Genomic DNA, 15,386 nt, shown 5'->3' with positions numbered 1-15,386 from the left:
AACGTTCTTGACTTTTCCTGTAACCTTTAATAAAAATCTATTCCCCGAAAATATGATACATTAGTTATTATATCCCCAAATAAAAGTAATGTCCTGTCCTTTCTCAGGCTCCAGAACTAATTTCATTAGTTCAGTGGTTTTGGTGTATTGTCGCAATAAACAGATAGAGCTACTTTCGTATTTATCATATTATATAAGGATAAGGTACTTCTTAAATACATCAATAGCTTACAACGGTTCGATTATTAATAAATATTTAAATTTCCAATTTTATCAGACCACGCAACAATCGCGTGCTCTGATTATATTGGAGAAATAATTTATTATCGATATACTATTTTTACCTTTTTTATAACCACCTCTATGATTTGGCAACAAAAGCAAAGTACCTACCTAAAATTCTAAAATGTAAGTCCCTTTTGTGACTTCATTTTCTTCAATACTACCAACGTCAGACTATGACGCAGAATGACGTCTTAAAACTAGATGCTGGGATTTATCCCTCATGAGAAGCCTTGGATGACGTCACAGTTCACGTGTTTCACCACTCGACGACAAAACCAATTATTTCCAGTGCAAAGGATATTCAATATACCACGCATGACAGAAATGACGTCTATGTTGTGAGAAGCACGAATTATTTTCTTATAAAAATTATGGGATGCTTCATTGAAAATCATAACAGCTAATGTTACTGAGTTAGCTTAAGAGTTATTACGTCAAAAATGTTTCGTAATTTCACGAAGTAGTCATAATTGAATGATTCGTATCAATAAAATTAGAGAAATATTAACTCATAGCTCATTAGATGTACTTTCCCTATGATAGGTAAACCCGTGGATAGCATTAATCAATACCAACTAATGTTGATCACAATTGAGTCTAGGATTCTAAGTAAGAAGGAATGCATATTGCTATGGAGAGTAAAATCCCAAGAATGCTCTAACCATTGAACGGTCTTCGACCCTAAGAGCAACTAAGGAATGTTAGGAAGATAATGGAGATATTCATGACAGAAAGATGATTATTATAACAATTAATATAATAACAAATGATTATTATTCTAAGACGATCGCCGGATGCTCCTATCGGATACTTCGTTCAGTAAGTAATGAACTGTGAGGCCTTATTTCAAATGAGGAACTACTCAATGAAAACCATACAACGAAGAATACGAACACTATATTAATAATAAAATTAAAAAGGCCAAACTGATAGTTAAAGCTAATAAGCAAACTGTACAGGCTTAATTGAAGTATTCAATTAACCAAGAAATATCGAAAGTAGGTTACAATGTAATAGGAGAACCGTTAAAAAACAAGAACGAATCAATCAATAATCTTGTCCGAAATGACAGTAGGCTAAGGTTCCCAAATGAAACAAAAGATGCCGAAAAGCCATTTCGAAACATTCGGTTCAAAGTTAATCTAATTACAGGGCCCATTAGCCATAGGAATTGCGATGGAATTACCAATAAACCACTTGAGATTAGTAATCATTTCAATGGTCAATTTCGCCATCTGATTGGTCCTAATTTCGGTTTTTACTGGAACGTTCCATGGATCAATGTAGTAAGATGTGATGAAAACATAGCGTAGTTTACAAAATATGAGACTTAGCATCTGGTCGGAGATGTGGAGGATAGCCAGATGAATCAACACAATCATCTACATACACTAAGAAATTTCTAGAACGTACGAATGTCTAAATAATGAAGAGTAAGAAAGAGAACCATGTTTTATAAATCAGACTGGGTATTAGTAAACATACCCCATCAGCTTAGATAAAACAACAAAAATCAGGGACTTGCAAATACCAAAACACAGTTGAAGAATCTGGCACAAAACATAGATACGGAAGTTTTTATCTATTTAGAACAAAAATAAAAACAGAGGAACTAGAATGAACTGGACATAACACACGGATTTTGCGTCGTAAAGTGTGAAATGAATCTAAAATAGCATCAAAGAATGTTGAATGTGTTAGCTGTGGTGCTACTGGTATTATTTGTAAACTTTGTGTAGCGGTTGCCTTACGAGTAATACCTGCCTCAATTTTGTGTCTTTTTATTTATGCCACATCGCTAATTTATAACAACTGCCACCCTGCTTTATTTTCTTCGCAATCTAAAACAATTCATTCTCTGTTCATCTGTTCAGTAAGGCCGTCTATTATATGCTTTGTCTCTATTTATCCGTCTAACTTCGCACCTGTCAAGTGTGAGTAAGACGTGCCCATTCAAACACGGCGCGTGTGCCTCAGTATAGTAACCTCCATATATATTTTTATCCACTGCAATAATGGCCTCTTCATTGTCCTCACTGATTATACTATTGCATTTAAAAAAAGCTTTTTCCTAACGTCACGTAATTCTGATAGCGCTAGCCTCTTAGACATCTTCATATAAATTATAATTTACAGTTTCCCTAACGAGTGTTTTATCACTATTAATACGTAATAATACTTTTTGTTTTGACGTTCCGGGTTATCAGCTGACCTGTTCAATGTTTTAGATTGATGATATGAATATTATTTAATTAAGTTAGTTAGTCATATTTTTGTGTTGATATGAAACTAATATTCGCATGGCTTGTTTATTATATTATGTCGATTGTAGGTTATATTTTCTGCATGTGTATAAAATTGATAAGCCTTCCTTGACTGTAACAATCGGGTCATGGGGTATTTAACCGATATGGTTGTTTTGAATCGAGGCTATGTTCAAAAGTAGGTAATTTAAAAAATGAAGTAAATAGGTTTTAAGCATCAGAATCTGATCTGAATGGAAGAAGTAACTTTAATCATACATATGAGATTCTACAGGTGATTAAAATCCATGATTAAACAAGAACATTAAAAAGATAGATTGATTGGCAATGGACATAACAATGTCAAGGAAATCAATGATAAGATTGATAGAAAACCCATCACGTGGCAATGCATGCAGTCTTCTGGGCACGTTTCCGGAGGACAGTGATGCGAAGGAGTACTTCGACGCCTAACAATACTGGACATGTTGTTTTAGATTGTTCATTTGAGTCAAATAATAATACCTATTGATTAAAAATAAATCTACTATTAGTTACAGTCTTGTTATCGTCCCACTGCTGGGCACATCGTCCTCTCACACGGAGAAGGATATAGTATTAGAAAAACGAAAACCTAAGAATTCAACAAACGATGATGAATGATCCAATAAGGATATAAATTACTGTCAAATCTAAACAGTTTTTGTTTACGAAACTAGTACAATACAACTAAATAACTGTTTCCCATTCACGGTCATTGTTTGAAGGAAGTTAGCTCTGATTACAATGGGATCTGTTAATGGGTCAAATTTTTACAATAGCGAGCCGATTGTGAGTACAAAAAGTCTATTTACTTTTTGTTTGATAGATGATTTAGATTTTAGAATTTGCATCAATGATTAACATTTTTATGTTAAAGATATTGTCTTCCTACCGTATTTGCTGACTACAAAGAGTTGTCTACTATTACAGTAGAAGGTTTTACTAGTTCTTTCTTTCCATGACAATAGACCTAGTGTTGGAGAAAATTCTTCAGATATTTCTGAGGATACCTTTCTTCATAATCAGGTACAGACGTAAGAAATAGATAATCCAATACGCATGTCGAATAAATGCGTCAATGAGACGATTCTTTCAAGAAGAAAGACAATGACGTGAATACTGACACAAAAAGAATAGATATTTATATATAAAAGAAAATACTCACTTCCTTGTCTTCTATTAGAGTCGCGACTCGGCCGGGCTGTGAACAAGAAAATATTTTGTTAAATAAATTGTTTATGTAATGATAATAGTTACTTTACAATCTGCTGTCTCCAAAACAATTGATAACATGTGATTATAGAGTTGTTTTCAAAAATAATTTTATTTTGTTTCGATAAAATACCTAAATCATTTTCAGCCGAGTCACTGTTTTGTTTTCTTTTGATTTAACTATGAAATTGTTAATGCCTCGTAGCTTTATATAAACATGGACTATTTGACTTTTGTAGCTGATTTTGTTAGTAAGATGAACTAAACTTCAGCTTTTGTTTGCTTATCCATATTATAGAGTAAATAATGACGATCTGACAAACTAACCTTTGATACCACTTAAAATTTAATATATCGCGGACATCAAAACACTGACATACCGGTAGACATAGTGGGCGATTTCTTTTCCCGCGAAATTAAAAATAGATAGACCAACGTGATAGGTGCGTGATTCGGATTTACGCAGTTTATCTCACGCAAATAAACTAGCGTGATCCATTATGCGAAGTCGTGCAAAATATTTGGTTTAGAACGAGTTTTACAACTCTTGTGGAATAGAACTGAGTCGCGAAGTTTTCTGCTTGGTCTTCGAATAGGGTCCTAAGTTCCTACTCCTTGGGTGAGATGATGGTTACATAAGGTAACCTAGAAAGTTCAATTTCACATTGAGTCCATCAAACTTCAAATTCTGTTCGTGACTCTTTAATATGGCTAATCCATATGGCTTTGCGATCAGCCTTGGATGTATGTAAGTACGATGAGTTAAAGATTTTTCTTTAGAATTGGTCCTTTACAAGAAAATAAGATCGAGGATTCTGGTTCTCGAACATTCTCATTTTTTATCTGACTACTCAGGTATTTGGGGTCAACACAACATTTTGTTGTTTGCTTTGAACAGATGTCAAAAACACGAGTTTAAAAGGTTATCAATACATTTATAAAATGACAAATGAATACTGTTCGGAATTACCTACAGCAAGAAAATTTTAAAAAGTAGGTAGTCAATAAGGGAATCACTCAAATGAACCCTTTTACTGTCTAAGTAAATGTTTATGGCTTTTACAGGCCTTTTCCCAAATCAGATTTATAAACATGACAAAAGATCGGGATTTCACAAGTATTTCGCACTGGTCTGCCAATAAGTGCTAATCCAACACAAAAAGTGTTTGTATTCATTTGATACAATGAAAACCTTTTAATGCATTGCACGTATTTGCCAAACCATACTCAGACGGATTTTTATCACATTACACTACCAAATATCAAGTGTTCAGGCGCCTATGTAATTACGATTAAAGTAATCCCAACAGGACTGTGATAGCCGAAACTTCTAGATTGATCCAGTCATATCGTTGTGATAAGAACCTATTATTAGAAGTAATAATATTTCCTGTATGTTACTAGCCAAGATAAGACAATATTATGCAATGTATTCCATGAATACAGATGCATAGTTACAGGCCCGTACGCCGTACGTCATCATCATATTTTTTTATAATTTCCCCAATTATAAGTTAAAACAAATCTATCATCATCTGACTAGCCTTTTCCCAACTAAGGGACGGCTTCCAGTCTAAACGGATGCAGCTGAGTACCAGTAATTTTTAAGGAGCGACTGCCTATCTAATTTGCTCAACCCATTTACCAGGGCAACCCAATACCCTGTGCCTATTGTAAGACTGGTTGTCAGACTTACTAACTTTTGACTACCCAACCAAAGATGTTCAAATGGCAGCCGGGACCTACAGTTAATCCCTTATGTATCTAAGAAATTCCATTATCATGTCATGTTTACTAACTCTGCTTAAAAACACCACCGAGTAGGCAAAAGCAAATGAGTCTGATAGTACCCATATCTTTTGTTTACATGGGATACTTTATCTCATGTTTAATGGGAGATACCCCTTAGGTTAATAAAACAACATGAGTTTTTATATGATTTGGCTAGACGAACTGTCTGGTGTTCTCAAGTTGATCGACCTAACTTAATACAAGATTCTGCAAACTTTTACAATGTTGCAGATATTTACTTATGCAGTAGATAATATTTTTCTTTCTTGATACATTGTATTCTAAGTTTACATCTAAAGTTAATATACGATAATCCGCTTTCTCTGTAAATGTTTAGATAAGGCAGATGCTATGTGCATCGGACAAAGAAAAAAATATATGTAGTGTCTTTGATGCATAATGGCCTCTTTGGTGGAGTTATGAAATCTTTCTTGAGTTTGTAATGTACACGTTTAGCTTTTTTGAAGATTAGAAAATGTAACTTCACTATCAAAGCAAAATATTATTGTTTTGTCTTGTCTATTTATTAAAAAAAAACACATGTTTTGTTTTATTTTTCGATACCTATTCATAATATTTTTGTGCTCGATTTCTTATTATGTTTTGGTCTTTCGGTCTTATCTTCTGAAACGCAAAATATTTTGTAGTCGTTAAAAACAAAAATATTATTGTAACCTATGAATAACTATTACTTTGCATATTTACTTATTTATATGTGGAGCACGATTTCGCGTTTTATTACTACTTGCCTAACCAATACCCAATTTGAGATAACATGCGTTACATGATAGCATCCAATATAATACGTCGAAATTTTTTTAGATTTGGACGTAGTTAAATATCTTGTTTGGTTTCGTTATGGGACTGTGACGGTGAGGGAATAGTTTCTGCGCGTACGCCGTAAGAACTGTAATGCCTAGCGTAGATTGCTGATCTCCTTCGAGAAGCCATTTTCTGTCTCGGAAAATTAGAAGACAATGTTATCTATCGTGGGTCATCTGATGCTATCCCAGCTTATATAAAAAAGTAACCACTCTTATCTCTTTTCCAAGTTCAAGTTATACACTAAAACGGCAAAGTCCATTTCATACTATAGGAGGTATGGGATTAAAAGAAATAATATACTAATTTGATATTGAAATATTTATTCTATACTTTAAATGGTACTTGGAAGCAATACGTCCGTCTAACAAGATCCCGTGACGCAGTGTGTGTAGAGTTAAATAAACAGTAGATTGTTCAGATAGAACAAAGAACAATGTTATCGAAAGTTAGGGGTATTAGTTTTTGCTTTATATAATCCAACACGCCCCCTCAAAAATTAATCCCTAACTTTTAGTCATTCGTTAGTTTACTATACAGTATCTAGTCTACAATTCAACATTACAAAGTGAATACCAACTTATAAATACGACGTAACATATTATACTTCCAAGTAAGGTCTGGGACAACTGTACAATAATGGTCCAACATTTGCTGCACAGGATCAGGGAAAACCCAGAAAAACCTGATCAGACCATTTCATAATGAAATTGTACTTAAATTAAAACTTATTCTATACCCAATCCTTTTCTCAGTCTTATAAAAGACACGACTGGTAAAGGTTTTGTCAACAAGTCTGCCAACTGGTTACCTGTGGAAATATAATTTAATTTTATTACATTTTTCTCAACTTGTTCTCTAGAGAAATGATATTTTATATCTATGTGTTTGGACCTTTTATGACTTGTTGGATTATTAGCTATGCTAATACATCCGTTATTATCTTCATATAAAATAATGGGCTTATTAATTTTTAAGTTTATGCTTTCTGCCAGAGACTTAAGCCATAATGCTTCTTTAACAGCTTCATATAAAGCCATATATTCGGATTCAGTAGACGAGACCGCTACTGATGTTTGTCTCTTTGTACACCATGTAATTGTATTTTGATCAAATAATTTAAACACATATCCAGTAGTGCTTTTCCTATCATTACAATCGTGGCCACCCCAATCTGAGTCGACATATCCACTTAGGATGTTATTGTAATTATTTCTTGTATATGTTAACTTCAAATCAATTGTGCCTTTGATATATCTTAAAACTCGCTTTAAGCATAACCACAATTCTTTATTGTTCTTATTTGTGTACCGACTTAAAATATTTACGCATGTACTTAAGTCCGGACGCGTACAAAGCATAATGTACATTAAACAACCGATCAGGTGACGGCATGGTGCGTCACACTTCTTATCAGCGTTAAGAGCTTCATAGTTTAATTTAAGCTCCATCGGTGTGTTTATAGGATTGCAATCACTCATATTAAATTTATTCAAAACGGTTTTAATGTAAGCACTTTGGTCTAAAGTAATTTTATCATGGTGTCTCTCTATTTTAATGCCCAAAATAATTTGATATCGTGTAAGTCGGTCATTTCGAATTTAGTCATTAAATATGCTTTGAAATTATTCATTGTTTGCAAATCTGCACATGCTATAACTAAATCATCGACGTACAAGATTACGTAAATATTTTAGAAATGTCTCCTTTACCTTTCATATATATACACCTATCTACTGGGGAGTTCTGAAAACCTATTTCTTTGAGACATTGTTCAAATGTTTCGTACCAACATCTAGCTGATTGTTTTAAGCCATAAAGAGCTTTGTTTAATTTGCATACGTAATTATCTTTACATTTTACACCTTCAGGAACTTTCATGTAGATTTCTTCCTTTAGTGTACCATTTAGAAATGCTGTTTTACATCCATATGATGAATCAGTAAATTATATTGATTTGCGTAGCTAATTAAGAATCTAAAGCTTGCTATTCTAGCAACTGGTGCAAATGTTTCATTATAATCACTAAGATATTCTTGACTGAAACCTCTAGCGACAAGACGTGCCTTATATCTTGAAGGTTGACCTGAAACGTCATTTTAATAGTGAATATCCATTTACAGTCTACAATATTTTTATTTAATGGTTTTGGTACTAATGTCCATGTATTATTTTTCTTAAGAGAATTGAGTTCTTCTCTGACTGCTTTTTCCCACTGATTCCTATCGTTCAGAGATTTAATTTCATTTAATGATTTTGGTATATTACTTGTGATGGATAACGCACTATAGACATCATAGTCATTTTCATTATATGATTTACGCGAACATGTTTTCAGTCTTTCACTTCTTCGTAAATTTAAAAATTCATCAGGTTTATCCTGATTTTTGTGTTTCAAACTACTCTCAGATTCATTTTCAGGTTCATTCGGTATTTCATGACTACCGATTTTTCGAATTTTACTTGTACTGCATTCATCAGATTGAGAGCTATCTGATTTAGGGCCAGAACTATGAGACTTATAAGACACTGATTTTGTTACGGAGTCATTATCAGTTTCGTCTTGGGAATATGTATTATTACTCCGTTCAGGTCGTAATGAAGGCCTAGATTCGATAAAATTAGTCTCATCAATTACAACGTCCCTTACAGTTTCATATTTTTCGAATTCTGTATTCCAAACTTTATAACCATTGGGTTCATAACCTACCAGTATTCCTTTCCACGACCTATTGTCAAATTTGTTTTACTGGTTTTATTATGAACATATACAGTTGAACCGAAAACTCTGAGATTTTTAACGCTTGGTTTCCTATCATGCCACATCTCGTATGGTGTCTTTGATTGACTTAAAGCTTTCGTAGGCGTAATATTTATTAAATAAACTGCAGTTAAAACTGCATTTCCCCAAAACGTTTTGATGCTTTAGTGCCATTTAACATAGCACGAGCTTTTTCTGTTATTGTGCGAACCATACGTTCTGCAACACCATTTAACTGTGGGGTCCTAGGAACTGTTAAATGATAGCTTATGCCTCTTTCTCTACAGTAGTTTTTCATTTCGGTGGATAAGTATTCACCACCGTTATCACTATAAAGATTTACTACTTTGAAATTGAATTTAGCCTCACTTTTAGCGACATAGTCTTTAAAAGCTGTAAACACTTCTGATTTGTAAGTTAACATATACACCACACAATAATGTGTGTATTCATCAACAAATAAAACAAAATAATTTCTGTTATCTATTGTTGGAGGTGTTATAGGACCACAAACATCTGAATGCACAATAAACAGAGGGCGTTTAATGTAACTTTTGTCTTTAACTTTATTAAAAGGCAGGCGAGTCTGCTTCCCATTTATGCATGCTTCACACAACTTATCATTTGGAGTTACGGTATTTATTTCATCTAAGTCATCAATCATATTATGACATTTTAACTGCAGGAATTTAGTTTTACTTATATGTCCTAGGCGTTGATGCCATAATTCATATTTATTTTCATTAACATAACATGCTTGGGAAGCGGATTCCCCTTTTATTACTGGTATTTTAAACTCTAGAACTATAAGATTATTCAATGTCTTACCTTTCATGATGATTTTACCTTCCTTTGTAATTTGTGTGCCTTTGTCATCAAATATTATGGTGAATCCTGCTTGCTGCATCTTTGATACCGATATTAAATTATATGGTACTTCGGCACAGAACAATACATTTGTAAGTATTCCTTGCACTCCTGTTTGACTGATAAGATTTATGTTTCCCCTTTTAGTTGCTGAAATAAATGTATTGTTTTAGCTACTGAAATTTTTAAAGGAGGATTTAAACATTCAAACGATGTGAAGAGATCATCTCTATTTGTGATGTGATCAGACGCTCCTGAATCTAATAGGAATTTAATTGTCGAGTGGTCTTTTTCATAATGGTATGCGCTTGTCATGAACGCAAATCCTGAAAAAGAAGAATTCGAGGTCGTTCCCTCTTGCAGGGCAATAGTTTGGACTTGTCTTGTCCTTTCTGGGGCATTGTTTTGTATATTTGTCTGTCTTTTGAAATAGAAACAATCCTGTTTCTTGTGTCCTTTGCGTCCACAGTAATGACATTTCACAAATTTTTGTTTGTTTGTTTTCTTGAATGTTGTATTCTTCAAATAGTTTTGTTTTGTGCGATTGTATCTGTTTTATTATATTTTTCTTCAACATGGAGTATCTTTAAACTGGTATCACGACTCTCGTTTTTTAATTTTACTTCGTGATCTAATAGTCTAGTTTTTACAAAACCGAGAGTGATATTTTCTTCAGATAGTGTCTCAATTGCAGTGATAACGCCATCATATGTATTCGGGAGAGTAAGTAATAAATGAGCTACTTTGTCCGTTTCCTCTAATTTAGCTCCAGCAGCTGATAATTCTGTCAGCAGATCGTCAAATGTTGAGAAGTGTTTGATCAAGGGTATATCGGCTTTTAATTTTAATCCCAATAATTGTTTTCTCAGCGCTAATTGAGTTGCTACACTTTTCCTTTCATAGATCGCGTCAAAATGTTTAAAAACTGCTTGAGCAGTCCCATTTTCATTAATATAATTAAGATATGAGTCCGCCAAATATTCGACTATAATACTTTTGGCTGCCTTATTATTCTTTTCCCACTCAGCGGATCGCGTTCCAGGAATTTCTTCGTCAATAACACTGAGCAAGTTTAACTCTGAAAGCAGTGTACGAATTCTAAATTTCCATACACTGTACTTTTCTCCATTAAAAGGCTTAATGTTTCTTTTCACTTTTTCCATTGTCACAACTTTATTTTTATTTACAACTATGCACTTTACTGTCACTACGCACTACTGAATGTTCTCACTACTAAAAGTCCTTTTTCGCACTGGGCCCATAACCTATAGGAGGTATGGGATTAAAAGAAATAATATACTAATTTGATATTGAAATATTTATTCTATACTTTAAATGGTACTTGGAAGCAATACGTCCGTCTAACAAGATCCCGTGACGCAGTGTGTGTAGAGTTAAATAAACAGTAGATTGTTCAGATAGAACAAAGAACAATGTTATCGAAAGTTAGGGGTATTAGTTTTTGCTTTATATAATCCAACACATACTTCCTAAAAAGCATCCAATTACCTCTAGCCTCAATCAAATTCTTTCAAGCTTCCTGTCTTCCGAAAGACAATAGACTCCACATTCTTTGCTGAAATAAACTTGACCTTGATTGACGCACTGATGCATTGAATGCCAGCAAAAGTACATAATATGTCAGTAACGTCAAGTGAAATTGAAAACACGTCATCAGGATAACCAGAATTGTTTAGCCAGCTGACACGATATCCAATTTCCTTGTAAACATAATGTGTTGTTGAGTAATCTGTTGTTCTGTTTCATAAGTCTGCCATTGTAATAAATACCGTAGTATTAATAACACTAGTTTACAAAAAAATATTTTTTTTTTGTTCATGAAATGAAACCTATATTATTTAAGTAGGCTATGGATGGTTACTAAAAAAATTTTTTTTTATTTTTCGTAGCACGTCATAATTCAGAGATATCGATGACTTTTTTTTTATCTACCCGCAGTTGTTTAAATGCGTTTATCGTTCTGTTTTGTAAACAACTGTGTGAATCAAAAGTCTCATTTTTATATAAAAATGTCATCTAGAGTGTGTAAACTACATCCAGATAGATTTTGTTATGTTTGTGGGAAAATTGTTCAGTTAAATCGTGGTTTCCCTTTAACAAAACCATTGCAAGAAGCCTATTTACAATATTTTGGATTTCCGGTGTCAAATCAAGATAAAAATTGGGTTCCTCATGTGATTTGCACTAATTGCAGATTGGTCCTCAGCTCCTGGTATTCAGGTAAAAATAGATCACTGAAATTTGGTAAACCAATGATGAAAAATTTTACCAAAGCTTTGGATAAGTCCAAGCCTGCATTTCAATATCTCTGCTCTGTATTTACGAATCTTTCTGCGGCTAAATTAAAGGAAGATAAGAAGAAGATATTTGTGGGTCCTCAAATCAGGAGAATATTGGACGATACAAAAATCGAGAGCCTTTTAACCGATGTAGAAAACGCAGCCTGGAACTCTTTCAAAAGTATCGTTAAAAATTTTTTAGGCAATAAAAAAAGTGATAATTACAAAGAGATCGTTGAAAATTTCTTGCATAATTATGAGCGTATAGGTGTAAATACGTCACTAAAAATTCATTTTTTGCATTCCCACGTAGATTTTTTCCAGAAAATCTTGGTAGTGTGAGTGATGAACACGGTGAGCGATTTCACCAAGATTTAAAATTATTTGAGCAAAATTATCAAGGTTTTTGGGACGAAAACATGCTAGGGGACTATTGTTGGTCTGTTGTGAGAGATACAGATGAAAATATTTATAAAAAAAGAGCAAAAATTACCCATTTTTAACTGTCTATCGTTTATTTAGATGTGTTTTTTGTAAAAATCTTCTTAATAAATATTTCAAAAACCTGACGTGCTGGATTTTTTAAAATATTTTTTCCGAGATGTAGATACCCAAAGTAATGTAACCGTATGTATTCCATTTCATGAACAAAAGTCATGTAAACTAGTGTAATTATTCGGTGTTCTCCGGGGAAAGTCGAGATTATAAACTACCAATTTTGGTAGCAAGCAGACCCCCAGAAACAGGCTGGATACCCAGATGATAAAACTTTAGTAATTTTCTTAAAGCCTGCAGATCCTATGAGAGACAAGGGACTTACCTATTTGATTCCGATTAGAAAAAGTATTTAATTTAATTTATTTATACGTACTAGAAAATGAGGGGAAACTGAATTTTTTTTCGTCTTTCACATTACTAAAAATATCTGCCCCTTTTTATTTCAACAATACTCTCGCGACCTCGGCTAATTTCGATTCGTCAGAAGATTGTCGGTCGCGATGCGTCAACGCATCTCGTGAGAAAGTGCATCCACACCTTGAATCTTCGCCAGTTACACTTGTGAAGAATAATATTTGAAGGTTATTGCGTAAAGGAATTCCGGTGGGGAATTCGCTTATGCAGATTTTTGTCATACCTATTACGATTGTGTTACCCATATTTTATACATTGGTACGTGTGAACGGAATTGAAAAAGATTGTAAGGGATAAATGTAGCAAGATCTGCCCCGGATAGCTGAAATAAGTAGGCCTTGTCGCAAAAACTTTGAATAAATGCATTTTGATTTTGGGTGGTATAGTCGTATGTGGCCACAACGAGAGTTTTTTCTCTGTGTACAATTCAGACCCATCTATCGGATCATTCAGGTGCAGCAGTCCATGTATCATTGCGGGTGATACCTAATATACAAAGTTAATTAAGAACTCACCTATGATATAGGTACACAAAGGATATACATATTATGCATTTGCTACTGTCAAACCGCAATCTACCGTAATGCAGAACACGTTTCAGTAAATCGCGGTTTAGAACGTAGAATAGATCTACTTTGTACGTCAAACGTAAACGAGTCATTAGGTCATGGTGTGCTTTTGAAAAAAAGGTTCATCAAATGGCCTGCCCAAATTATCCATGGCTACTTCTTTAAATTATCTATCCGTTTGTTTTGAGATTAGAGATTGGAGGAATTTATAGAGCATCAAAACTCGATCTCTAAATGCAATGGATAGATGGATAGGAATCTACAGTTTATCATTCAGATAAAATCAAAATCACCTGTTCAATGAACAATTTGACGCACGTTTAATGTGAATATGAAAGCCGTTAAATACCAAACTAGTACACTGACACACTTTCTTACGCATTGCTTTCGGCGGACTAGCAGAACCGCAAATGTTACTCTTTTGTCACTTATTATGGCATTATTAGGTTTGTGTTTTTACTTATGAAGAACTGCCGATACAATGACATACAAAATGATTATAATATTTAAGTAATATTTCTCTAAATTGCCTTGCAGTGAAAGGTCACCCATCCATATCTCGACTGGCTGGGGTGTTGCTTAACCGCAAGCAATAATGATGTATGTGACATTTTCAGTCATAATCCCATGTGTTATCATAGTATGAACAGCCTCTTCATATAAGTGTTTAAATGCTGTTTTTAAGAGCACTTGTTATATTGATAATCCAATAGACACTCGAACCGGGATTCCGATTTAAGTAATTTGACATAAATTCTGTTGTGTTGTGGTTAAAAGAAATGCCATTTAAATACCAAAATATTATGTGAAATCATTTTCCTGCCAAATACAATGTTAATCACCAGGCTCGCTCAATGTGGGTTGGTGATTTCAGACTTTATAGTCCAGGTTTCGTCGAGATGTTTTCCTTCTCCTTTTAATAGCAATTGAAGTACAAGATAAACTTAGAAAGTGAGAGGAGGCCTGTGCCAACCAGTGGGACGATAAAAAGGCTGTGAAAATGTAATTATGTACCTACCAATGTACATTGGTTATCAGCTAGACGAGTCTACAACAAATCCAATACTTATCGGTACAGGATTATATTAAGTATAGTAAGCAAACACTAATATTTGCTTAATGATAATACTAAGCTAGTTTAATGACTTATTAAAGGATTAAGTAGGTACACATATATGATAATGTTCTCTTGCTGATAGAACTGGCTATTTGTAGTGTACTTATTTGATTTTTATATGAATCTAATTATTCTTGTATGAATACAAAACAGTGTTAATTGGAATACATGATATATGTATGTTGTGTGTTAGTGAATTATTGTAAAAAAAATCTCTTTTAAGCATGTTCTCAACAGATTAAAATGAAAAAAAAAATTCAATTGGTTTATAGTTGCATAATGTTGTTTGTTAGCTGTTTAGCTGTTGTAGATGTTTGTCATAAAATAAAAATAAAGCCAGAAATAGGCACAATTGATGGAAAAGTGATAAGAAGAATAATAACAATGGAATAGTATGATATAGAGATGGAATAAAAATGAAGTCCCTTAAAGAAAGCCAACTTCAGTTGCTAGTTATTTATTGAG

The 15,386-nt window shown here is 33.5% G+C and overlaps 1 protein-coding gene across 1 annotated transcript in view; it reads right to left on the bottom strand.

The window, feature by feature from the left end:
- LOC110373724 (putative glutathione-specific gamma-glutamylcyclotransferase 2) overlaps window positions 1-15,386 on the bottom strand; it is a 30,807-nt gene that overhangs the window by 14,316 nt on the left and 1,105 nt on the right. The window contains exon 2 of the mRNA XM_021331064.3: window positions 3,736-3,771. Within this exon, the coding sequence (XP_021186739.1) occupies window positions 3,736-3,771 (36 nt within the window). The remainder of the gene's footprint in view (window positions 1-3,735; window positions 3,772-15,386) is intronic.

The sequence above is a fragment of the Helicoverpa armigera genome, chromosome 23 (genome assembly GCF_030705265.1).
Source record: "Helicoverpa armigera isolate CAAS_96S chromosome 23, ASM3070526v1, whole genome shotgun sequence".
Classification (NCBI taxonomy): domain Eukaryota; kingdom Metazoa; phylum Arthropoda; class Insecta; order Lepidoptera; family Noctuidae; genus Helicoverpa; species Helicoverpa armigera.
Note: the sequence above shows the minus strand (reverse complement) of the source record. Positions and strands in the feature narration are given on the sequence as shown.